General features: G+C 43.1%; 1 protein-coding gene across 7 annotated transcripts in view; it reads left to right on the top strand.

Annotated features, from left to right (window-relative positions):
• Window positions 1–545: 545 nt before the first annotated feature.
• IL1RAPL2 (interleukin 1 receptor accessory protein like 2) overlaps window positions 546–26,587 on the top strand; it is a 393,260-nt gene continuing 367,218 nt past the window's right edge. The window contains exons 1-2 of one of the 7 annotated variants that reach the window (XM_048318818.1): window positions 546–703; window positions 12,550–12,650. In XM_048318818.1, coding sequence (XP_048174775.1) covers window positions 12,569–12,650 — 82 coding nt within the window. In that variant the 5' untranslated portion in view covers window positions 546–703; window positions 12,550–12,568. Of the gene's footprint in view, window positions 704–1,244; window positions 1,508–3,146; window positions 3,243–3,336; window positions 3,424–12,549; window positions 12,651–26,587 lie in introns of those variants that run through there. The other 6 variants (XM_048318816.1, XM_048318811.1, XM_048318812.1 and 3 more) reach the window with 6 other exon arrangements.

Genomic DNA, 26,587 nt, shown 5'->3' with positions numbered 1-26,587 from the left:
CTGTCCCTCTGTCCGTTGCAGTGAAACCGCTGCGACCGTGCGGGCAGCCCGTGGCCAGGGCAGCACTGCCCGGGGCAGGGGCGGAAGGGCCCCTGGTGATGCTCCCGAAGTGTTTGCGTTCGCCTGCGACCCTCGGGGAGCCCCGGCCCTGGCCCCGGTTTGCGCTGCTCCCGGTGCGGGGCTGTTCAGTGCCGCCCGTTTCGGTCTGCGCTGTGCCAGATCTCCCGGTAAGACACCGGCCCCTCCGCAGCCCTTTGCTGACGCGCCCTCCATCCCTCTCTTGGCCATTTCTTCTGCCGAGATCGGAGCCACGTGCGCGGCCGCACGGGTCCTTTGGCGGTCCCTTCCCCGTCGGGGCTCCTTTGCCCGCCCCGGGCGCGGTGCGGGCGGGGCCGCGGCGGTGCCGGGCAGGGGGTGCAGGGCCGAGGCGCGGCCGCCAGGAGGCGCTGCTGCTCGCGCTGCGCGGGGCGGGCGGGCGCACCTGGCGCGCGCGGGGCCGTGGCTCCGGGCCCGCTCCGCGCCCCGCGCAGCGGCTGCGCCCGACCCGGCCGGCGCCAGCGGCCGCTCCCGGAGCTGCGCCCCGCGCACACGGGCCGTGCCCGCCCCGGCGCAGCACGGTCGGCAGCCGCTCTCCCACTGCTAGCGCGGCGGAGGACGTCCGCAGCCCGCCGGCATGGAGCCCTAGAGGGGAGCTGCTGGGGAGGTGAGCCCTGCGCGCGCGGCGCTTCTCGTGGTAGTTCTCTTCTTTTATTAAAAAAAAAATTCCCTCGGAAAAAGAAAAGTTCGTCCCTCCTCGGTGCCGCCGCGCGCGGGACGAGGCTGAAGTGCAGCTACTGCCGCGTCCCTCCCGCAGCTCCGGGGCAGGCGGAGGGAGCCCGGGGTCCCGCTGGTGCCGGGGCGCTCCCGAGGGGCTCCGGGCAGGGACCGCCGCAGCTCCGGCTCTCCGTCCCGGCGCCGCCGGTCTCGGAGCGGATCCACCGGGCCGGAGCCGTCTGTGCCGGCGCGGTCGCTCCGCCGCTCACTGTATCGAGCCCTGCTGCTGTTGGAATATTTTCTGTCACGAAGTGGGGGGTCTCGGTTGGTACCGAGGGTCTCTTAGCCTCGCGAACGCGTGCGGGGCTTCCCGGGAAAAGTGTTACTGCCGGGGATTTAAAATAAAACCACGGGAGCAGGTGCCTTTTGGGATGTTGCAGCTCGGTGGAGTCTGTTGAAGAGGTGCCGGTGCTTTGGAGGTTTGGCTGCTCGGGGGTACCGTGGTGGGTGCTGAACAGTGGGACTTGAAACCTCTGTTTGCCTCTGAACGTTCAGTGACAATAAAGCTGCTCTGGTTTCCTTTGGAGTCTGATGGAAATCTGCTGAAAGGCATCAAACATTTCTCAAGTGGCTTGGATTCAGCGGCTGTTTTCAGAGAGCCTGTCCCTGGACTGCTATCTCTGCTAGGACGCAAAGAATCAAAAGTTTCTGGTGGAAAATGCTGTAAGCTGCGGTTTCTCAAAGTTGTAGTAAGGTCTGTGTACTTTTGGCAATTTCTGCGGCTGTTGGGTTAACACCTAAACTTGGTTTGTACCGTGAGGGAAAACCAACTGTGGTAGAAGCCAGGACTTTGTAGTGCTCCTCGGCAGTGTTAATACTCTCTTTTTTTTATCCTGATTATTTATAAAACAATAACATATTTTTAGCCTGTGTGTCTGGTCTATGGATGTTACAATATTACTACCAGAGTGCAGGTAGGTTTGAGGTTGTTCAGGGAATTGTTAGTGGTGGAGGCAGGCGAGGTGAGCTGCTGTGGGCTCGGGAGCAGGAAGGGCTGCGAGGAAGAGCAGTTTCACGGTGCCCAGGCACTGTGTGAGTGTGGCTGTTGCATTCACGCCCGAGACAGGCACTCATTCGCCCCAAATGCTTCCTGTCCGTGCCAAAAAGGGGACGTTGATTCTCGTCAGGGCTAAACCTGTGCAGCTGCGTGGCTTTCTGTGGTGTCCGTAAGAGCAAGTGACTGCCTGCCCTGCTTCTGTGTAGTGCATGGGAAGGGGGTTCCCGCCGGAGGCAGGAGCGGGCCAGCTTTGATGGGGACATGGTGTCTGAAAAGCTTTCCTCATGCCATACCCGAGGCAGGAGGTAAGTCTGGGGTGGAAGCTCATAGCGAGTGAAGCGCTTGCTTTGCAGTGGAGTTGACTGCAGGAGAGATAGTGGGACACGCAGGGATTTGGGATTTTGGGCTCCCTAAGCCAGCGGGGTGTAATGCATGTGCAGTGGGCATGAGAAGTGGAGAGTTCTGGCAGTTCACCAAGACACAGGCAGTGGTCTTCAGGAGCGAGTCCGTGATTCATCAGGGGTTGTAAGTGGTGATGTGCAGGATGGTTTTCTGAGAAATTACTAAGGATTGTACCCTTCTGAGGATGTTTCTCTGGGCACAGGAGACCTCTTGCAGTGGGAGGACGGGGGCTTGGGCCGACCTCCCTGCAGAGTGCTTGTGTTGCTAGGCAGCAGCTTGCACCTCCAGCATGCTCCAGATCTGAGTCTGTGAAGGGAGACCTTCCTCTCCTGAACTAAAGCTTTCTAGCTGGTGACCAAGGGTAGAAAGCACATAGACAGAATTGTCTGTATGGGTGTGCGTGCACTTCTTGCTTGCTCCTGGGCATTGGGGAGGGGTGGTTAGCTGGGAACATTCAGGGTTGTTAGCTGATAGCAAGACTTCCTTATACTCTCCCACCTACTTGGGCTGTAGGTGAGCATAGGAGAGAGAGATGAATCTTTGATTGTTCCATTTGTAGGGCTCAAGAGTTCTCTGCAGCACACCCTTTTCCTTTCATGGTACCTGGAAGCTCATAGGAGGTTTTTCTTCAACTTGTTTGATGATTGATGCTTTAGCAGTTAAATGGGGGGGGGGATGGAGGGAAAAGGGAGGAAGATTTGCTTGCACAAGAGGTAGGAAGGAAGGCCAGGTGTGCCACATTAATGCACTCAGCCAGCGTGAGTCAATTTTAGTGGATGCGACACAATTACTGGAGCCTCAGTGCACGAATGGCATCAGCCAGTGTTGTCTGAACTGCTCTGTATCTCACAGAGCAATGGAAAGCCTTTTAATTTTCAGAGCTGCCAGTCTGGTGGTTGCACTTTGAAGCAGTGCAGTAGCTGAAGCTGTTGGAAACCAATGTGGGGGGACTGACCACTCTCCAAAAAGAAGTCAGATCAAAAAAGAGCCTGAAAGGATCAGGAGGCATTCATAGCCTGATATGGTGAAGGTGAGCTCAGCAGAAGGGCTGTTTTTGTTTCACAGATCACTTCTGATCAGGCAGGGATTGGTGGTGTGGGAGAAGGAGGAGGAAGATTTGATGGAGGCTGGAGGCCTGGGCCTCAGAAGAAACTGGACTTGGCAGCCTTAAGCCTGGATGCGGCTGCAGAGGAGTTTGGAAGTAGAGGCAGGTAGGAGCACACTTGCTGGTCTCAGGATCTTGTGGGTGTTGTGCTGTGCCACTGTGGGATAAGCTTGAGCCACGGAGGGTTTAGGAGTGTGTGTGTCTGGAGGTGTCGTGCAGCTGCTGGAGGCAGTGTGTGTGTGTGTGAGGAACCCAGCAGAGATGCAGATAGGCTGCTGGAGAACAAGGAGGAGGGAATGGGGACAGCATGTGAGGCGTGTACCTCTTGAGATGCTTTGCCTGCTTGGAGAGGACTGGAGCATCCAGGCTGTCTGGATGGGATGTTCCTGTAAGGGGATTTGGTTGATTTGCATAGGGAGAGTAATTTCTTTCCATGACTGTTCTCAGCTGTTTCCTGGGGAGAGAAAAATACATATTATAGTAATCACTTAAAGCTGTGGAGACCAGTGTCTTCTATGTGGCATTTGGAAGGGAGAGGCTGTTCAACATTTTCTATGCCCTGAATTGTGATGCCCTTGTGGGACCAGAGGTGGAGGAAAAGTTCCAAGGAGCATGTGCAGCCAGTTGTCCCTGCTGGCTGAGGTGGGAAGCTGCTAGGGATGGCTGGGGCTGGTGGCCTTGACCTGTGTGTTTGAGGGAAGTTGTACTCGCTGTGAGAAGTACAAATAAAGCATTTATAGTGTATGGACTTTTTCTGCTCTCTGAAACATTCAGGCTCTGAGTAATGTCTCACTTCAAACTGACGCTCAAGCTGAAAATATCAAGGGATGCTAAATTATGAACAATTGTTAAACAGCCTTAAAGAGCTGTATGGGAAACTGTGTCTGCTCCTAATTTCTAAGCCTTTCTTAAACAGTGAGAGTCTGAGCTATTTATCAGGAGCTCTTTTAGTGCTAGAAGGGAAAGTGAACATTTAAAGTGTATCACAAAACAAAGAGGCACTTTGAGGCAATTTGCTTTTCAGGATGTCCAACTAAAACCAAATCTTTCTTTAAACAGCCTTGAAAAGAAAACAGGGAGAAGAGATCCTGCCCTTGATGAGATTAAGGAGAATCTTTTTGCTAGCTTTGATGGTGAGGGTTTCCTCTGGCATCTGGTACTAGATCCAGGTAAACCCCCTTGGAATTGGTGGAGGACTGAGGATGTGTTATATTCAGTAACAAAGCTGGTGAGAGAGACTGTGTTAGAAATTTCTGTGGGGTTTTGGCTAATCCTTTCCACCCCAAAAGGACTACAGAAAATTCCTTCCACCCCTCTTCTCTTTGTTTTATGTAACAGTTAATTAACAAGGATGTTTATTTGACAGAGCAATATAATAATTCAGGGCACATAAAATATGTATTTTACTTTTATTTTGGCTACATCAGAACAAAACTCCATTGTTTTCAAGATTTCCATAAAATGTGTCAAAGTACTATTCTATTAGCAGTTTCACATGGCTCTCAAATTCTGAGGGGCTGTTGTTTCTTTGCTTGCTTTATTAAATTCTTATTTTCACTCAGACAGATGTGGCAATACATATATGTGAAGTCCAGTCTCTGGTTATGTAAGGGAAAAAAAAATCCTCATCAAGAATATGTTTATCACTCTAAGGAACTGAGATGGTGCTGAGTTCAGTGAAAGCAACTTGCCTCTCCTGACGGCAAAGTGCTGTGTCTGGCTTATCTGGAACTGTGTTTTCTAAGTGGAAAACTAGATGAGTGTTTTATAAGAAACCTGACAAGCTGGTATGTCATCTTTTCCTGTTAATTCTGTCTTCTTTGAGCATTATATATTAGTTAGGGAAGTGTGTGGCCACAGATGAGATCAAAGAATGAATTTCTAAGCACATTGCATGCAGAATTGTATTTTCACAGAGCCTGTTTCGTTAATGTGCAGGAGTGAAAGTGGACCAGATTTGCTATGAATAGTGCAAATATTGTTACTTTGTTAATATTGCAGACCTATGGGTGTATATAAGAGCAGGGGTAAAGTCAATACGGCTGACAGTTTCAGCTGTAGTCTTTCTGCTGTGCGGTCTTGGAAAGAGGCCTGTTTTAAAGGCTCTGTAAAAGCAGGGAACATTTCAGCATGCAGATGGCAGCCCAGTCTAAAATCTAGTTCTGTTGGTGCTGAGCACCTCTGTAACAAGCCTTGAGGAACACAGGGGGAACTGGAGAAGTGGTGTGGGGGGAAAGAGGAGGGATATGCTATCTTTCAGGATTGAGACCTCCCTTTGAACTGTGTCTCTCCCTTTTTACTAGCTTTTCTGCAAAAGCTGCTTGGGGAGCAGGGTTAGAATGAATATGAAAGCAGCAAAGCATCTAATCTTTTGGCTTAATAATGCTCCTGTGTAGGCAGCTGCGAATTGGACAGACTTCCTTATTGATATAAGAGCAGAGAGCAGTGAGTGAAATTGTTGTGGGTGGGAATGGTCTTTTCTCATCTCTTTTAATCTGAAATGTCTTCTCCTTTTGTAGTTGAGGCTCTGTGGTGAAGACCTGTGATCGCTGGCAGGGCCATCTAAAGCACTCAGGAGGAAAGGGCCATGACCTGAGCAGTGGTGTTTGTTGTGGATATCAGCAACTGAAGAGCTGGAGTCATGTGCAGCCACGGTTTTTCTGGAATTTACGGGGTTTATCAGTAACTCTAAGCCTAAGAGTTCTCATCAGCAACTTGGTTTTTTTTTCACTCAAGAGATCTGAAAAACAGGAGTCAGAGTCCTTTTTTCCTGAGCGGGGCTTTTCCACAGTCCAGGGCAGGCTGGCTGGGCTGGGTCTGAGAGTAGCCTCTGAGTTTGTCTCAGCTCAGAAGAAATTTGCCATCCTGGGGCAGTGCCCAGAAACCTTTTCAGCTTTGAGAAGCATATGTGTTTACCCATGGCTGGGGCTCCTCTCTTCCCTCGAATGGCTGTGATTACTGCTGCACCTTGCTCTTCATTGGGAACTTCCTGCTGTAACTGCATCAATTCTAGGATTTAGGCTGATTTAAGATTATTCTTAAAATCTCTCCCCTTTCCTTAGTGCTAGTGTACATGTTTAGCTTTCCAAGAGTAGATTGTCTTCGTATTTTCTTCTTTCCCCCAGTGGGCTTTTCTGTAAGCTTTTAAGTACTTCTGCAAGGTGGTGAGAGGCTAAGCCTCATTTTGTAAACCTAAACTGGCTCTGAGGGTCTTTCCATTTCCTACAGTACTTCATGTTGCCTGAAGTACTGTATTGATTAAACCACAATCTGCAGGAGTAAATATATGTAGAGTATTAATATCTTCTACTCTAGGGGGAAAAAAAGGCTGTAAATTAATTGATCCATTATGTTGACCTCATAAACCATGATGGCTTGCAGTACAGCTGTAATCCTCCTCCCACAACATGTATTTCACTTTGAATGTCTGTAAAAGGCCTGGACTGCTCGAACTTAAAAGCTGTGATACTGGACACACATATCCATCTATCCTAGGATGTGCAGTTAGAATATTGCAATAGTTAAGGCTGAACAGTAGTTCTCTCTAGAATCCAGGGTAGTGCTGAGTCAGTACATCACTGATGGTGCAGCTGGGCATGAGGCTTAAAAACCAGTAGCCAACTTTCTCACTCCTTTGTCATTTTCGTTCCTCCTTACAGTTGCTTTCTATGTTTCCGAGTGCAGGAGCTGCTGCAATGAGGGGCGAGTATGATTCAGGGATTTAAAATCTAGTTTGAAGATATAATGAACTTGAATTCTGTGTGAGTTGCTTAGGGAATCGAGGTCAGTGTGTGGTGTGAGCTGATAGAACTCCCATCTGCTAGTCAGTGTTGAGTAGTCCTAGTTCTTCTGGTTTACAAATCTGTTAAGATGGGCTGCTTAGATTTTAATCGAATTTTCTTAGTAGCAATTTAGATGCATGCATGTATCGTATGCTCATCACTCTTTTTAGTGTTTTGATGCTATAGATATTGTAATCTTTATCTATACTTGGAATATTTCAGGGGATTTTTCCATTTCCTGCTTTTTCTTTTTTTTTCTTTTTTTCCTCCATAAATGAGCACTATTTCAAGGAGCTGTTGGATCAGAAAATTCTTGTAAGAAAAGGTTTTTGTGTTAATTCTTGCAGGGTTTTCTCTGCAGGGCAAGCCAGCAGTTTGCTCAGTGTTGAGTCTGACTGCCACTTTACCATAACTAAAATCACTTCTACACTCTGCAGCCGGACATATTAATGGGGGAAGTTATGGGGTGTTGGCCATCCGCAGTATTTTTCTTTTGTGCTTGGTGCTAAAGCCCCTTTTTTTGTTTCTCTGTTACACTGTAAAATGCTTTTTGAAACTTTAAGATTCTGCACTTGGTATCTTCTATAGTTCAATTTGGAAGATATTTAATCTTTTAGTGGAAGCATTACAATTTTTTCAAACAAAACCTTGGTGTTAGCACCAAAGGGGTGGTGCTGTTTGTTTCTTCTGAAATAACTGATACAATTCTGAGTTTATTCCCTTCACATCAGAGAAAATCTGTGAGTTTTAGGTTTTTTTCCTTCTCTTTTGCACCCAGCCTTTAGGGGAATCATTACAGGTAAGTATTATAACCTTGTCAGTATTTAACTGTGGGTTCCCTTTGCTTTGTCAGGACAAGACCTTGCTTTTTCCTTGTATTACTGTCATGCAGGTGATACACTGCTGAGCCAGTAACAATCCCAAACAGTTTAGATGTTGTCTTATTGTTGCTGTTTACTTCCAGTTTGCATAACGCAAGCACTGTGTTGTGCAGGCACACCATGCTTCCCTCATTTTAAAATTTCCCTTTAAATTTCAGCTGAACAAGGAAAATGAGGCAGATGTGAGTGTAGTTAAGGACCTGAGTCCAGTGGAGACTTAAATCCTGCAAGACAAATGCCGAATGCACACTGCCTTGTAGAATTAATGTTCCTTGTGTATTTAGACAACTTAAGTGACTGGTTATGATGGTGAAGATGCACAATGAATTAGGCAAAATGAAATATTCTTTGATGCTCATTGAGCAGCAGAGCGAAGAACGCTGCATGACCTGTATCAAGTAGAGCTAAAGATACATTATTTCAGCTAGCATGCATCTCTGATCTTAAGTATCTTTTGTTTGTTTCAGCTATCAACAAAAACGAACTGGTGCCCATTGTGGATTGCTTCCAACCAACATATTATATGGGCTGAAAATCTTTTAGTAATTAACAGCTCAGTGTGGTATGTTGGCAAAAGAGAAGACCTGAGAGTGAGTTCATATTAAAATTTAAAGCCTTAAAAAGTGGAGTGGGGAAATGGTTTGAAAAGAAAGGAACAGGACTCACCATCTCGTCTATTGTAAAGACAGTGAAAGAATTACTGTTGCCGTTTCATCCTTTGTGTTGGGGGGTGAAAGCGGTAATTTATTTTTGTGAGATATCTGAGCAACAAAACCTGACAATTGGAAATCACTAAAGAGGTGGGTCGCTGTTTTTAATGAGTGCCTTCTGCATCACAGCTTCTGTGGAGAAACCAGAACTTACAGAGCCTCACGGTGTGTCAGCAAATCTCAGCTTGTGCACAGATGTGTGCCTGAGTGCACATGCACTGCTTTTCTTTTCTTGTTTCCTTTTAAAAAGGAGCACTGCATAAACAAATCTTGTGGTATGAATTAGAGCAAAGCTAAATTATAAGTAAAGCGTGAACTTGGGAATCTCAATGCTGGGTTTTGTGCAAAATCTTAATGCTCTGATTTTCTTCTCATTTCTAAGTGCCTCCTTCTAACCTTGTCACTTGAAGTTCCTTTGAGTCCCAGAAGCCATGTGAGCTGAAGTGGGTGCTGGAAAGACAGCAGGCAGTACATGAAGGAAACGGGTAACAGCAATTTCCCAAGCTCTGTTTTCTGAGGATTCAGGTAGAAGAAATAAGTTTTTCAACAGAGGTGAAGGGCATTTCAACAGAGGAGTTGGGATGGTTTTTGTTAGAAGAACAAAATTTGTGCTGCATTGCAGCCTGGTCCCTTTGTAGTTTTGGGTGCTTACAGGACACTGTGACAGTTGTCCAAAGTCTAGTCTAGCACAGATGGGGTGAAGAGGGAAGGAGTGACCTTGTTGGCAATGCAATGATGAAGAATTAAGTTGTCACACCTTGCTTCTCCTACACTTCTCCCTCTGATAGTGGCAACCTTCCTTTACTTACCTGGACACGAATACAACGTGGCAGGTCACAACAAGGCTCTGACCAGTGATCTTTTCAGCTTTGTCAACAAGCACTTCATTCTGTATCTCTCTTCCTTCCTCTTGATGATTTTTGGCAAGTTGGCTGTAATTGGTATTTCTGTCTTTATTGAGTAAGATGTCTTCAGTCTTCTGGGAATGGTGTGGACTTGGTTCCCCTCTTATGAGGCATATCCAATAGAGTATTACATTCTTGTTACAGCTGTGAGCACCTACTCACACTTGCTTGGAGTTTGCAGCATCAGAGTAAGTGGCTCCTCAGGGAAATGCTGCTCAGTGCCTGTGAGGGGAAAGTTTGTCAAATGGCAAAATCAGCCCCTGCCTGGAGGGAAGTGGCATTGAACTTTGACTGGTTTATTCTATCTTGTGTCTCGTCAAGCTTGCACAGTTTTCTTCATGTTCTTCATCAGACCATAGACATCCACTACACGTTTATTCCCAGAAGCCATGCACAGAGCTGGCTTGAGTCTGTAGTCCATCCCGCTGCCTGATGGGTGAGTGAATGGGCCCGAGGAGGAAGTTGAGACCAGTCCTGTTGGGACACATGGGGAGAATCTTGGCACACTCAGCTCCAAAAATCTCCTGAGCAAATTTAGAACTTAGTTTCAAGCCAATCCAACCTTCCTTCTGGCTGCTGGACATTCTTCTGGGGGAAATACAGCTTATTTTGTATCTTTTGTTCTTTGTTAACCTGAATGTTTAAAATCATCTCTGATAGGGCAGTTTGAACAGCCTGACTGTCTGTAGCTGGCTGCTGTCTCAGGACAGACTATCAGCTGACCCACTGGTCACACTGGTGTGACTGATCCCACTTCCTGGTGGAATGTCTACCATGGTGGAGGTGACACCTCAGACTCTGATGTGTATTTTCATGCCAGCATCAGGGGAATTGTGTCAGGTGTGACAAGCTGAGGCTTTGGGTTTGATTTTGAATGACTGGGTGGTGCTGTGTTTTCTTGACCTTTTCCTGCTCTATTTTCCTGATTTGTGGAGGTACAGAGACTGACTGCCTTGGTGAGACCAGGGCTTCAAAAAGTAAAACTCCTATTGATGCTGACAGAACCAAGAATTTTCCACTCTGCCTAGCATTAATATTGGTTGGCAGAATTTGCTTTGAATTTTTAAATGTATTTAATGCAGCGTAGCTTGTTTGGGGTGGACATGCACAGACCCATGTGAAAAAGGACCTAGGAATTCCATATTTCAGCTGCAATAACTGAAGGGAGAAAAGTGGAGAAAGTAATTTGCAAAGCTATACTTGAAAATCATTCTAGCATAACATCATCATTACAATTATCTGTCAAAAGATTTAGTTCAATTACTTTTTTTTAAGCTCTCTTGTCAAGATGGCCTTACTTGTTTTAGGACTGTGTTACTGTAAGGAGAGGTCAAGGAAGAATGAACGCTAATTCTGTCATTAACCACTGTCAGACAGCCTTCAGTTCATATTATTCCTTGAAAATACCTTAGCATCGTTACTGTGAGGAATCAATAGGCATAAAGTGCCATAGAATTCAGGGAGGAAAAAAAATCCACTGCCTGTTTATAGATTGTAGTATGGTAAGGTGAGAGGAAGAGAACTTCATTTTTAAGGGGTAATTTTGAAATAATTGAATAGCAGCACAATTCCTGTAGTGTAAAAGATTATACAGGGTTCCTTACATTTTCTTCACACGATGGTAGGCCAGTAATAAAATTACAAGGGAAGAATATTTGATGTAATAAACTCATATTAAACCGAGTAAGCTTCAGTGAACAGCAGGACACTGCACCCTCTTGCTGCTTTGTCATTTTGGGCAAATGTTCAGAGCTGCAAGGGTCTGGGCTGCTCCTGAAGTTGAGGGTTTGGGACCTCTGAGTGGGCTGGGTGGGCAGATATGTTACAGCATTTGCAGGAGGATTCTGTTTCATTGGCCTCAGTTTTGAGTGCTAATGCAGGTAGTTTTGTGCATTTCTGTTTAATTGAAACTGCTGTAAAATGTTTGCTGAATCTTTTGGTGCAAATAATAATTTCACAGTGATTTAGATGACTGTCCACTTTATCTGATAATAAGGGTCCTGATCTGAAGTCTGTATCTTATATGGAGATGAATTCCTGGAGTTTAAATATATCAAGCCACTTAAAGGCCCATGACTTCAAGCTAAGCATGTATTTGAGGACTCTAGCTTATAATTAAGCATCTCTCTTTCTCTGAGAGAGATGGGCTTTGATGAATTCAGGTTTTTTTTTCTACCTGTTTTTAAGTGCAGAGAAGGAGCCTCAGTTTGCTCTTGCTATCTTTTCTTGAATGGCCTGGTACTTGGACAGGAAAATAGAATTAGTTCCAGTAATTATATAAAATTAGAAATAAAATTCTAAACTAGATTTTCCCTTTTTCTTTTTTAACGTAAATAATATAAAGTAAGTAGTAAACTTCACAGGAGAGACTCCTGAGACCTACATTCATTGATTTCTGAGTTTTGTTTGCCTTTTTTCACCTCGTTGTATAGGACAAATTTCTGGAACAGCATTAATTGTAGGCAATTGTAGACATTGTTGGAGCTTTTACAAAGCCACCAGGGGGAAAGTAAGATTGCTAAGAGAGATTGCATGAATAACTTACTCTGTGTCTTTTCCTGAACAGTATGAATTTTTAAGTGTGTGACCTGTTTGTATGAGACAAAGTTAATTATGACCATCAGGGTCTTCCTCTTAAATAAAATACAGAAATCTGCCAGATTAGGCCCATACTACTTCAAATAAACTGTGGTTTTTTCTTTGAGAGCAAAGTGATATTTTTGAGATGTCGTTTAAAAAAACTCAACCCTTTTGTATGATAGTCAGAGGTAAATTGTTCATACATGGTTACTTTGAACTGTTATGTTTTCCTACTCCTGCATAAACATAAACCCAGAAGTTGTTACATTAAGCTATTGCCCTGTAATGGTTCTTTGAGAAATGTTTACGTGTAGTTGCTGCTTTGTTGTAGTGAAAAGCTGTGGTTCAGACTTTGTACTATGTTTGCATTTCAGCTGTCACAGAAAGTGAAAGATGAAGCCTCTTGTTCTCTTGGTCCTTGTGATCTGTACTGTAGTCAGCATGAATTTGAAGCTCGTGTCAAAGAGAAATTCTGGTAAGTCACAGAAAATTATTTTTACTTTTGGATCTGGACCTCATGCTCATGCAATCAAGCATTTTAGATGCCTGCTTTTTGTTTTGCATATATACTACTTGTTCTGTTCTGCCAAAAATAAAAAAGAAATCATAACTGATACGGTTTGCTTAGTAAATGATTACAGGACGAATTTTCTCAATATAATTTTCTGTTGGTGTGACTTTAAGCTGTTTGAAAGGGTCCTTATGTTTTCTTTTGTTAAAAAAAAAAAAGAAAATGTTGATCGGGTTGAAACCTCACAAAGATAATAATGACTTTGGCATTGTGGCATTGTTCTAGCATCCAGTCTTTTACTTATGCTAAGGGATTTTCTTAACTGTGGATGTGGTCTGTGGTGAGTTTTAGGTCTGGATGATGTTTTGTATGTTGAAAGGTCCTTGAAAAAGTTATGCTGGCCAGACATATGATCATATATAGGGTTAACTGGGAAGAGCTCTCCTGAGTACATAATCTCTGATTATTCTGGCAGTGGAAGGGAGTGGGAGTTGGTTCATGTTTACATCTGCTTTTGAAACCTACTAATAGTAACAGAACACTTCAAAGAAGCATTAGAATCTCTCCTTCCAGGGTAGACAGTTCATCTGGATAATGGTTCATCTGTACTTGAGCCTGAAGTGATGTCTACTGCATGCAGCTCTGCCCTCCCAAAGGAGTGACTTCATGAGACTGTTTGTATTTCTCAAATAAGATGTGAGTTTGGAAAACATTGGGCAAACAAGCAGGTCAGCTGCAGTGCTACACAGTGGTGTCAGTCTGTTACAGCCAGGTGTGTGTGTAAGGGTAAATATTGGACTTTGAAGAATGTTAACTTGTTTTTACGCACTGTGTGTGTGCTATACTTACACGTGTGAGGGCTTCCACTGATCTTGCTGTCCTCAAGGTCTTCAGTTTTTTCAACACTGCAGGTACAAACAGAAATTACTGACTTCAGTTGGTGTGGCCAGTATTAAGTTTAATTTCTGCATTTCTTGAGAACAGAGGAGAAAATTATTGGGCCATCTTTTAAAAACAATTACATGTCACATCCCAGGCTGAGAAGTGTTGCTCTGGGAACTGCCAGGTTCTGGGCTGAATTCTTTCTGCTAGGCTGGAAAGTATAAACGGAGGTTGCTAAACTGCACTAGTCTCTAGCTTTTTGTTGTGGTTATTGTGTCCAGAACCCTGTTTGCCCTGTGAGAGCAGTCATGGGTATTGTGGTTTGGGAACAGTGCATCTTGGTCTAAACTCTGCTAAGGGTGATGGTGTTCCTGTTTTTCAAAACTGCTGTCACTGGCCTGGATGGAAACCCTCTGTGAGATCCACAATCAGTGTAACTGAACGGTCTCTATTCATTGATGCCAGGCAGCAGCACCTGGCTGCAAGCAAGGGCCTGTGCAATTCCTTTACCAGAAGTACACGACTGTAGAAGTGACATGCTGATGGTTGTAGCATCATTCAGCTGGTAGTTTACCTTTAATTATATATATATATTTAAAATCTGCTTTCTTTGACTCTGCAGAATGTCTTGTGTTAATAGCAGCTGTTGACAGTGTCAATTTAGGTTCAGTACTGGTGGGAAAAATGCTTTAATATGTTAGACTGCCTCTTGCTAAATATAACCACTAGTGAATAGGTGGTTCTTTTTCATTTCATTTGATTGTGCCAGTATGTGTTGAGAATAAGATGAAGAGGAAAAAATGCACGTAAAGTAAAATTACAGTTTCTTTGCAAGTACGTAATCATGTAGTTGGCTTTCACCTTCAATACTCATTCTGGTCGCTGCATGGAGCAAACTATTGATTTCTTTTTCTTTTTGCTTTTTCCACTACATTGTGTGTGAAATAATTTTCTGTTTCTGTGATATCAGTGCTTGGAGCAAAATTGATAATTTGACTCCTTTTCTGAAAGGTCTTTAGATTTGAAGGACTGTTGTTTGATTGCTTGGGGTTTCACTAAATGTTATATATTGTGAAGACAGAGATGCTCCAGAGACTTCTGAACTTTAAATGTTTGTATAGTTTTAGTGGAAGATCAGGGAGAGTGGGTGGATGCAGACAGGCAAATGCACAAAGAAAAAACGTCAGCATATTTTCCATAGGGTGACAGTAGCTGTAACAGGCTGGTGCTGTAGTTCAGAGGTTTGTTTGTTTTTTTTTTTTTTTTTTTTTTTACACTTATGTCTTGATGAAGGAGAGTGGAAAGGAGAAATTAATGTAATAGTTATTTGTGGGCAGCTGCACTGCAGTGTAAACTGCAGGACATCTGGAAGTGGGAAAAGCGTTATAGCTGTAGATTAGAGCTGAGGTGGGGGGAGTGGATGAAGGGCCCAAAGGATGCTCTGTGGACAGGATCTCTGCAGCAGTGTCTGGAGGGGTGTTGTAGTCTTGGGTCTTGCTGGCTATTGGTATAAGGATGTCTGTGCTGGTGAGCATTCTTAAAAGGGGAAGGGAAATTGGGCAGACAGTTATGTAGAGCAGTGTGAAGCAGTGCATGGAAGGTGTTGACACTGATGATAAAGACAGATTTGGGCTACTAGGACAATAAACCAGCAAAATTGGTGTCTTTGCTGACTTACGTAGACTGGCATTTTTTCAAAGCAATGCATAGAATTATTGCACGAATGGCCAGAATTGTGATTAGTGTCAAGTACAAGAGCAATTATGAAGTTGACTGGCATGCGTGTAATATCACATAATAGAATGTATCTTGTTTAAGGGGTAGGGAGGATCTAAAGAGAGCTGACTTGAAGAGGAGCAAGGTAAAGATGAGGTGTTTTCAGGTAATGTAAAGGCCTCACTCAACTGAGGCAGTCAAAAGGGGAGCAGAATGTCCAGAAGGGCTTTATAGATGAAACTGGAGTTGACTGACAGAGAGGAAAGGTTTGGCTAGGAAAGCATCTTCAGAAGCTGGTGCAGAAATTCTCCTTCAAAGTCAAGGAATGGAAACCCAAGGGGAGAAAGTTGAGTATGAGAGCTCCACCAAGTGCACACAGAGGCTGGACAACAGGCAAGTCATTAAAGACTCTTGAGACATTAAGAGCCATTAAAGTCAGGAGTGGCGGATCTAAGATGTTAAACAGAAGGTGATGAAACGGTGCTCCAGTTGCCAGCATAGAGCTATAGTTTGCTGAAGAAACAATCCTCACGGAAGGGAATAGAAAAACAGAACTAACAGATTTTTCTCATGTCCTTTACTTGCCCTTTGTTACAGATTCAGGTGTCCATATATCCCATTTGGAAAAGAGAAGCAGGGATGCATATGAAGACTGCAAATAGATTTTAGAGTACCCTGCAACGCTGCAAAAATGACACAGGAACTTGTAGCAAGACAAATTTGTTTGGCTGCTTCTCACTTGAGATGTGGTGCCAAAATAATTAAAATGGGTAGGCTAATTTAATTAACCTCATCAGATTCTTCTTTACAGGCAGCAGCTTCCTGATGCTGCAGAAGAAATCTGTCATGTCTACAGAGTAATGATTCCTGTTTGTGGTGGGAACAGAATAGTTTGCCTCAAGTGTCTGTGTGAGTGTAATGTTGACTTAATTTTCACAGGCATTTCTTAATTTTAAGAAGCATTTTTGAAAACTGCAGGTCAATCTTTTTGCCTGCTTTAAGAAGTAAAACTGAGCAAACAGCTAATGCGGGGACTGCAGCATTATCAATATCCTAGGAAGGGTATTTTACAGGTGGAGGTTATACAAATAAATTGAAGATGTGAGAGCTGCTAGGTTCCCAGCTGGTAGGTGATTTCCTTTTAATCAGATTAAGTGACTTCTTTTCCCAAAGCCTTTGTATATAGTGCTTTGAATAATCATAGCAGGGAATATAAAACCAATTAAAAAATCATTGCATTTTTAAAGCAAAAGATTTTTCAGATTATAGATTCTGTTTGACTTACCAGACATAATTCCATTAGTGAATAATTGATGCCATTTATTGTTGCTGTATTATTTGCTGAGCTGAAATACCCTGTCTCAGCATGCTAGAGCTCTGGAGGGCATGTCAGCCTTGTGTGGAGGAGCAGGGGCAGACACCTTCAAGGTTTCTGTGAGGCTGCTGGCTGCAGGGCGTTTAGGTGCCTTTCTGCAGGTTAACAAAGCTTAATTGGCTCAGGCTTGGCAGGGGTATGTCCCCCAAGCTACACAGTCGTGTCTTCTCCTCTGCAGCCTGTCAGATGGATTTGCTGTGGGATTCCAGCCTTCCTTCTCCTCCTGTTTATCTTGGGACCATCCAAAAGGCATTCATGCCATAGGAGCCAAGGGTATCTCTGATCCTCCACCCACCTCCACCTGCATCCGACTTTATCACCAACGGCTTGGGAGAGAAAGGGTTTGACTTGGCACTGGGCCTTGCTGTGTGTGGACATAGTCAAATTGTCTTAAATTCTCATTGATATTGCAGTGCCTTTTAACACATTAATTTAAAACCTATTGGCTTGATGTTTTATGCCTTTTAAATGTCATGCAGCCAACTTACTGTGGTCTGCTGTAGATGTTTCAGAGACCTTCACTTTCCTGCAGTTGTCACTACTTGTGCCTACAATTTCTGTCTGCTCCCTTCTGTGAAGCTCAGTCTTCCTGTGTTGTTGCCTGACCACTTTGGCCATGGAAACTGTGGCATACATGGAAGTGGAGGTGTTTGTACTTCAGAGATGACTCATGGATTTGTGCCTGGAGTGGGATATTCTAGATGAGCCTAAATCTAAAGTCCACTGCTCCTGCTGGAGTGGGCCCAGAGGAGCTGCTGGATGTGTGCTTGCAGTTGCCATTTGCTTTAGTTTGCAGTTGCATCTGCCCGAAGAGCTGACTTCTGACCCTGATGTAAAATGCATGGCTGTGAGCCCTCCCACGTCTGAGATACAAGGGATGCAAAAGAGGCTTTTGACTTTTGCTGCCTGCAAATACTGTGCAGACAGAGGAGACGGGAGTTTGGCAGTACTCATCAGCACAGGCCGATCTCATACTTTTCCCAGAAGATGTTAAGTTATTCACAGCTCCAGCAAACAAAGTCAGAATCACTGCTGTTCTAAGCTGTCATCAGTACAGGAAAGTACAGCCTCTCCTGCATAAGCTGTTTCTGTGCACGGGTTCATGGCTGCTCGCCATCTGTTCTGTTTGGATCAGTGGGAAGCGAGGAACCAGGCTCCTGTGCTCAGTCAGGTCTTGGGAGGCTACCAGCAAGTCAGCTGTGAAGCTCTGGCCATTGTGCATCTCATTTACAAGGGTCTCAGCCTTAGTTTCTTCTCCTCTAGACAGAAAGCAGCATTGCAGTTGGACAGACCTGTCTGGAAGACAGCTGGCAGCATTTATACATTCTGTTTGCAGGTGGAGAGGAAAGGACATGTGCACAGAAGAACCAGAAAGGAAATAAATAATATGCTAGAGGTTTCGGTTTTTTTTAGTGACCTCAACCTGATAAGGTTTAAATATTGAACTTACTTAAGCACTCAAATTTTTAGCTATTGCACACATTTAAAATGAGTTCATATATAATTTAAGCAATTAAAATACTGAGCTGATACTTAAATATTAATGCTAGATTCCTTCCCAAAAGGGAAACCTTTTGTATTTGAATAAAATAAATGAACACAGTTAAATTGTTTCAAGCTGAAATAAATCACAAAGGTAGCATCTTCGAGGGATAGGGAGAAATAAGCAAGCATGAAAGAAATGCCATTTCCTCAGTTACAAATCTATAATCTTCCACTTTTGCAATGGATATCATCTCAGCTGTTTGGATATCTGTTCTACATCTTGATTCAGCATGTAGAAGTTCATTAATAATATCTGAACTGCTAAAATACATGTCATCATGACTGAGATTTTTTTTCCCTCTCCAAAATGGGGCTTTTCAAATGAAAAAACCCTAATTTATCAAGGTGCCTTTGCTCCATTTTCTTTAAGATTCTAATTAGAAATTTTAAGAGAGATCTTCATTTCAGTATTTGTAGTGTGCTCACTTTGAGGGTGAGTGTCCTAGGTTCTGAAATTGACTGTCCTGAGGGACAGAAACAGTTCTTCTGGCATGTTTTGTTTTTCATCTTGTTCATGAAAATATTTTTCGGAAGGTTTGTCTTACATAATGTTCAAATGAAAGTATGAATAATACAGCCGCAGACTTACCCAAAACAGTCTTCAACCTCAGCATGTTGGCTCGTGCTGGAGATGAATATTTGCTCTCTTGGTAACATCTCCTGGTGCTGCAGGGGCTCAGAGGTAACTTAGGGGGACATGGACCTATCGGAGCTTTAAGGAATCTGTGGTGTAATGGCTTCACTTTGGGTCAGCTTCTGACCAAGAACAGTTCTGAAGTGTGCTTGGGTTTCCATAACTTAAATATGTTAAGGCAGCTTTTACACCCTGCTGAATGTATTTGAAGGAATATAAATAAGGTTCCTTAGATTGAACTAGGTATGAATATTAATACACATTTTCATATCTCTGTCCACTGAATTTAAACTTTTTATTCTTCACTTTCAGAACCTTGCTTGTTGTTTGATGTGCATTTCAGTTTTGAGTTGCTAGTCCCTGTAACACAATGTATCAGAAATTTCTATTTTTTTTCACTTATTTGCTACTTGTTCTTGCCACGAGTGTAGCTGTTACAACGCCAAGCAGTGAAATTGTGAGGTAGGAGATGCTGGGGTCACTATGGCAAATAATGAGAAAAAGGAGAATTAAGATGCATGTGTGGATTCTTTTTTGTTTTGTTTTGCATTCAAGTTTTTGAAGAAGCTGGTTTTACAGATAATAAAGGAAGCATTAGATTTTTGCTTTCTCAGGAGGTGCAGAGTTAAGTATTTCAAGTTGTTGACCTGTGGAGGAAGGAAGGAATGTATTTTGGGCTGTGCTTGTGTGTACAAATGTTAATACATAGACCTGTGTGAGATTGTTGTGTTCTGTTGTAATTGGCTGAAGTAGAAATGATTGCCTGTCTGTTAGTTGAAAGCAAAATTGATCTGAGCTGCAGTGTCACCTCTAGAGGGTACGTTTATCACTTTATTAATCTCTAACCCTTTCAAATCCAATCAATTCTTTCCTACAAGAAGCATGTTTAGTACTTATAATACATACTGATATGAAAACATACAATGCTCTGCCACTGAAGACAGAGACTTATATTCAAGTTAATCTGCAGACCCGAGCACTTTGCTTTTCCAAGATATGGTCGCCAGGCTGCCTGTGTCCCCCAGCCTCTGCCATCAGTTCCTTCTTGCTTGCCCTCCCTGTGTGGTTCCTTGTTCAGGCAGGAACAGAGGCAGCACGAGGGTATTTTTGTTAGATTGACTTGTTTCAAACCTCCTCGACTTTTGGCAGTCACCGAACTGTAGCTCTGTTGTGCTGTATATGACCTGTGGAAACTCACTCCCAATTACTTTTTTTGAAGTTTTTTGACACTTCAGTGTAAGACACTTCAGAGTGGAGTTGGTTTGCATCTTTCAGGGATCAGGATTACTTTAAAAAGGTATCTGCTGAGATTTCTGCATCTGTTATTCCAGATGGAAAATTAAATAATAGTTGAATAAGTAGGAGACTGTATGATCCAGGCAGATGTAAGCATTGCTCAGTGGTTTTTCGTAAAGAAACTGGAGGCAATGGCAGTACCTGATGTGAGCTTTTGTATCTGTCTGTCTCATTCCTGTGGCTGTAATGAAGTGGGAGGAAAAGGAAGCTCCATCAGTCCCTGACTGGTACCCTGGCCTACCAGCCCCTCTGGGACAGAAGGCAGAAGGGAAAGTGGTACATGTCAGCTTTCCTTTCAGTGAACAGGCCTGAATAGGGCAAAAGGGAAAGTCTGAAGTTCTGAAATTACTTTCTAATGTTTTAAAGTACAGTATTTTGGGTGTCACTCTTGCATGTGTCTGGAGGATGTGCTGGTGTTTAGACCTCCAGTAACCATGTGTACAGTTCAAATGTTTGTTAGGGCTGTGCAGCAGAGGCCTTGAAACATGATGGTAGTATTATTTTTCTGACTTTCCATGTTCTAGCTGTACTTTGTTACCTGGGCAGGGTTTTTTTAGTTTCATGGGACTATTTGGTGTTTTCAGTAAACATCTGCTACCGTAGTATTTCATACGAGTGCATTTTGTCTCTAATGTTTGCTTCATAGTTATTCCCATTTTACAGATGGCAGAAAATCAACAAGAGAGAAAACTGTATTAAGGTTGCCCAGCACGCTGAAGGTGACGCAGGGAATAATACACAAATTAAATGTTTCCCTCTGTTTTGTTGTGTTGCTAATGCCTTAGGCAAGGACAAGGAAAGCAGTCCTGTCTCCTAGAGAAATTTTGAGGCTAAATAAGCATGTGTATAAAATGTGCTTCTATGTCCTTGGATACATGGGGTAGAGAAAAGCTTCTTTAATTTATGTTATTTTTCAGTAGAAGATAGAAAAATGTGTCAGCTAGAAATGGAAGAGGAAAAGAAGGAGAGATACTCAGTTATACCAGGTTTTGTACACCAGTTTTAGACTTAGAGCTTTTGCCTTTGAATATTACAAGTCTGTTGTGTTTACTGGCTATTGGCTGTCCTTCCAGTGGGTAGCGGGGACACAAGAAGAAGAACCACTTAAGACTGTAAAATGACATGTGGAATACCTGAGGAGCCTCGAGCCCTGGAAGTGCCAGTCAAGTCTCTTGGGTAACCAAGTTTATAGAAACCTCTGTGTTTATTTACTGCTCTGACCTAAAGAACATTTGTTGATCCTGAGCTGCTGGGACTCTGCAGGCAGTCAGCTGCACTCGAGCCACTTTGGGCTCCATCTGTGCTTACCAAGTAGCTGCCCTTAGATTTTTAGCAGTACCAGGAACTGCAGTTCTGTCCTCAGATGAGTGAATAGCCTAAAACACTTTTGTCCAAGGCCACCTCAGTGTATAGTCTAACCAGATGTTCATGTTTATTTAAAGAAATAATGGTCCTTTCATCACACTGTACAAATACACATAAAATTTGAGGGCAAAGTTGTTTCACAGATTTTTTTTTTTTAATACTTATTTTTTAATATTTGAGATTTACTTTTCTGGTATGTTGAAGATAGAATTGACTTATTATTTGTGGAGACTGTTGTTAATATAGCAGATCAAATTTTTCACAAGACAGCTAGAATTGTTTGTTCTTGGATTTAAGCATTTCGGTTTTGTTTCGCTGGCACTCTTGATGCACTCTGGGATCCTTATTTGGATCAATGTGCAGAGCCATTTCATGCATGCTTATGCTGTCTTACATGTTCAGAAAAATATAGATATGGGTGGGCTTGGAAGGGGAGGTGTAATGTGAGATACAATCATTTATGTCCTTGAGTTATTAGTAAAATGCAGAAATATAATCACATTTTACAGAATAGGGCTCATCAGAATTTCTTTTTCAGTGACACAATTTCATTTTGAACAATAAATTCCCTGAGATGGATACATTTAATAATCAATGGAAAAGTGCTGGAACATGAATCAAAGGCAGGGTTATTCCCAGGTTCTGTATCTCTGGAGCTGAACAGCAGTATGTCTGGCATCCTTCAGATGGATGTCAGAAGAAGAAGCTGGAAGACCATGAACGCAGAGTGGTCAGGTCTCTACTGTTTCTGGGATTCCCTGAAGCATTTGGCTGTGTCACATCCCTCAGGTTTACTGCAGATGAGATCTGAAAACTGAGAAAGTGGGAGCACTTTAAAGTGCTGGGAGTGAAAGTGGAGCCAGGTCATCCTGCAAGCTTCCTTGGCTTCATGCTGGAAGTGGATCTGTAGCCATCAGCACTGCTCCCTGGCAGTCCTCCCTGGTAAAGAACAACCTCCTTCAGGACCTGCTTCTTTCTCTGTTGTTACAGGTTCCTATTGCAGAGTGTGTTTTGCTGAGAAAATAAACCAACTTTCAAGTGTTTCTAAAACACTTGTTTGTTCTGGTACTTTTGGTTTAGAAAAGAAAGTTTGAAACTTAAGCCAAGAAAATAATTATTAAAAATTGGAGCTCTTGAAAGTGTTATTTGTTTTTGTTGTGACCTTGAAAATCTTGCCCTATTATATAAAGCTGGAGAGGTGTGAATAATGGTGCGGGCTTAGACATAAGGGAGGAAATTAGGATGTGTATCACTGATGACACATTGGATATAGTATTTCCACTCAAAACGACATTTTAGGGAAATCGGGGACTACAGTAGAAATGCACTTAGGAGTGGAGTGTTTTAGCTTTATTGGAGCAGATTGAAAGCTGAAGCTTTTTGGCTGATTTCTGATACAGGTTAACCTAATTCCTATTCGCTGTGACTTTACATCATATTATTTACAGCATTATGATTTTTTCATCTGCATTGGATGATTAAATTTGCTCTTTACAACTCAGTGTTTGTTGCAAAGGGTTTTGTTCCAACTGTACAACATACCTCTGGCTTAGTGCATGAGAGATGAAACCTAAATCCAACCACCTGGGATGCCTGGCTGCAACTGTTGTGGACTTTACACAGGGAGACAGCTCTGCTGAGAAAGAAGGGTTCGTTATTAAATCCCGTTTTAGAAGCATCTACAAATGAACCGTTCCATTTTCTGTCCTTCATAGAGCTGTAATTGATGGTTTTCCCTGAAGGACACAGATGCCATGTGAACAGTTGGTTGTTCAGAATGCTGTTGTGTGAAGTCACTTGTAGAATGTGTCGCCAACTTGCTTCATGTTGTAGCAAGGAAGACTCCTGATGTGCTGTAGTAATTAGCTGTCTTTTGGAAAAGTATCCTTTTTTTTTCCCCAGAAGCGAAATGCTGGGTTACTTGGTCGTGAGAACTTAGATAATACAAATTCCACAATGCGATTGTAGAATGGCTTGGTAATGTCACACACAGTTGAAATGTTACATTAAGTCTCTCGGTGTGTAAATATGATCATCCTCAAGAAGGGGAAGTGGTTTGTTTATGCTGGGGGCTGCTGGGTAAAAGCTGTCCTCTAGCATATTTTCACTGCTACAGTTGGCATGTTTTTCAGGTTTATGCAAGAAAAGTGCATTCTTTCCTGCACGTAGGGTTGCCCTTTCAGAATGATAGTGTGTAATATACTTATAAAAATCAGATCTCCTTTAATAGTTTTATTGTACACATGAAAGTTGTGCATTATCAGTGTAGTTACTTAGATAATTTAATGCTCATTCCATACTTTACTACGGTGCTTTTCAACAGGGAGCTGTAAAAGGTAATTTTGATCTCCTTAAACTTTGTATAGGCTATTAAGAAATATTTTTTTTAGTGGCAGAAGAGGGAATTCTATTTTGTCATAAAAGCCCCTTAAGACTCACCTTTTAAAATCACATCAAGCAGATAAGGGAAGAGATGGGAGCACTCAGTCACCTTGCTTAATGTTCAGGGATTCTTGAGCATCAGCGCCTGTGGCTGGTGATCCCTAGCTGCGGGGCTGTGCAGCATTTGGTGACACTCAGTATCCCGTGTTTCCAAATGGCTGGGAGGTGAGAGGGAATAAAACCATCAGTGGTCTTGTGTAAGTGTGGTATTGGCTCTTCCAGTCTGTCCTTTGAGATGTTATTAGAGGTATTTTAGTGCCCCACACAGTTTAGAGGAAGGGAGGTGACTGAGCTGTCTCATTTCAAGGTCTTGTTCCCTGGCTCAGCTGCACTGGGATGCAGCCCTTGCTCTGGGTAGTCTTGGCAGGTACTTCTCAAGCTTATGTCCCACACACGGGGTTTGGGCTCTGCTCCAGGGAATTGGACTGGGCTGTATCATGTTCCATGCTCCTCTATTTTATTTTCTTCTTTGAGAAACTTCCTTTAGAGTAGTATGCCAGGAGAATTAACCAGAGGAAGCTTCTATGTAAAGTGAGAGAGGAGCTCATTAATTGCTTAAAAATTAGGCAGTTTCCATCTGAGTAATCGGTGTTGGCTGGCTGGCCAGCCTTCCTCAGTCTAAGAAGTAGCTCATTAGTAGAATACACACAGATGGTACTGTGCTCTGAGGTACTTAAAATACACAGGCAGAGAGCTGTGTTAATAAGGCAAACCTGTCCTTAGCCTCTGTGACTGAGTTTGCTACAAGCAGCAGAGGGAATGGTGTCATTTGGTAAATATTATTAGGTAAATGAATTTCCATACATTTATTTAGTTTTCACTTTTTTTTTTTTCCCTGCAGATAACAGATTATGATAAATACTCAGAGTAATTTACTGTTTCTGGAAAAATTCTGTTGCAATAATAGACTTAGCGTAACTGCTTCATTTCTTCAGTGGCTGATTTACCCATATAATTGCCTAGAGGGAGAGATGTATTCAGAGCCTAATTTTTATTTGGAATATATATAGATTTTTTGCTCTCTGTTCTTTCTGTATGCAGTTTGTTAACAGTTTATTCAAAGTAAGACTCTTTCTTATGGAGTTGAGTCCTTTCTACAAATGTTAATGAGTAGCCAAATAAGGAACTGCCCACCTGGGAAGATGGTAAATACAGAGTTTGGAGAGGCCTGGACACTGTTGGGGGGCGAGCAGGGGCTGAGCAGGAGCACTGTGGCCTCCTCCCATACAAACTGCCTGTGCCACTGGGGCTGCACAGCCCTCGGGAGGGGACAGCCCAGATTCCCCTCACTTCAAAGCTGTGGGGTAAATTCCAAGGTGATAAGAAGCATGGCTTCATTTTCACATGGCAGACTCTCCCTCTGCTCCTCATCCCATGTATCCCTTGAATGGAGAACTGCTCCATCCCTACTCTGGGCAGTCTCTTCTTTTGCCTGAGCAAGGTCTGAGCCCATCTTAAAATCAGTGCACTTGACTGTGAGCAGTGAGACACTCTCCTCACCCCATCTGCAAATTCCTAAACATATTGACTTTTGTGTTTAAGAGACTTTTACCATTAAGATTGGCCCGGGGAAGAAATGGGCTCCCTTGGATAACCATTCTTTCCCAAACAGTCTGAGTTTGGTCTCCTGTATAATTACGTTTTTTTAGAGGTGCTTTTTCTATCTGTGCTTGCATGTCTTTGTCATGAACTGTGACAAATTCTTTCTAATGAAAGAATTTAATGTTTCCCTTGTTGATCCTCTGCAAGCTCTTTGTTGAATTTTCAGCAGATGTAATTTATGTTGCTGCTTTGCTTTGTTTTTCATTTCTCATAGATTAGATGTCTGTTATTGGAGTGTGTCCTGGTGTTGAAAAGAATGGTTCCACCTCAGTTTGATTAGTGTCTGCATTGCTCTCTGTGTGTGTAAGGTACAGAGCCACTGTGGTAGATCTTTTGGGGTCTTTCATATTTGTTTTTGTAGGGTATTTTTAAAAAATACTGGCTGGACCAGGCAACTCAGGAACAGATGTAATTGGTAAAGAATAATAGTTGCACACAAGTGTTTTGAATGATGCTGATCCTCTCTGAGGTAGAGTACTATTCACTTTAAGCCCTGCTTTAGGCTTAGGTTAAATCCTTGGTAGCATGCATGGTTTCCAGCCTGCACTGGAGGGAGCAGACTGTAATGAAACAGATTATTTTTTGGAACTCAAATATTTGAACCTGAAAACTTTGAAGAAACAATGGAATTCCTAAGTTTCTCATTGGGCCAATGGGATTCAATGTTTCCAAGGTAATTTAAGGATGAGTAGGCTATCTAAGGCTATGAGTAGGCATTTAAGGGTATGAGTAGGAATGCAGCTTAGAGGTCTATGGAGAGATGAGAGCATGGGATAGATGTCATACAGGGAGAACCAGGAAGGGTTTTTGCAAGGATATGGGTAAAAGACTAAGGTTTTGGAAGAGAATTCTGTAAAATATTTACTGAATTATAGATTTGGCTTGAATGGAGAAGTGGGGTTTACAAGGACAGGAAACCACTGAGTGACATGATTTCCAAGGAAATTTCAGGAGTTTGGTCGCAGTGGAATTCCATAAGCTGTTCAAAGGTGGCAGTGTGTGAAGTTCTGAAAGCAAGAAGGGCTTTGAATTGAATATGTTGAA

This window comes from Corvus hawaiiensis, chromosome 14 (assembly GCF_020740725.1).
Source record: "Corvus hawaiiensis isolate bCorHaw1 chromosome 14, bCorHaw1.pri.cur, whole genome shotgun sequence".
NCBI classification, from domain to species: Eukaryota; Metazoa; Chordata; class Aves; order Passeriformes; family Corvidae; genus Corvus; species Corvus hawaiiensis.
The sequence above is the reverse complement of the archived record's forward strand: the minus strand, read 5'-3'. Positions and strand labels throughout refer to the sequence as shown.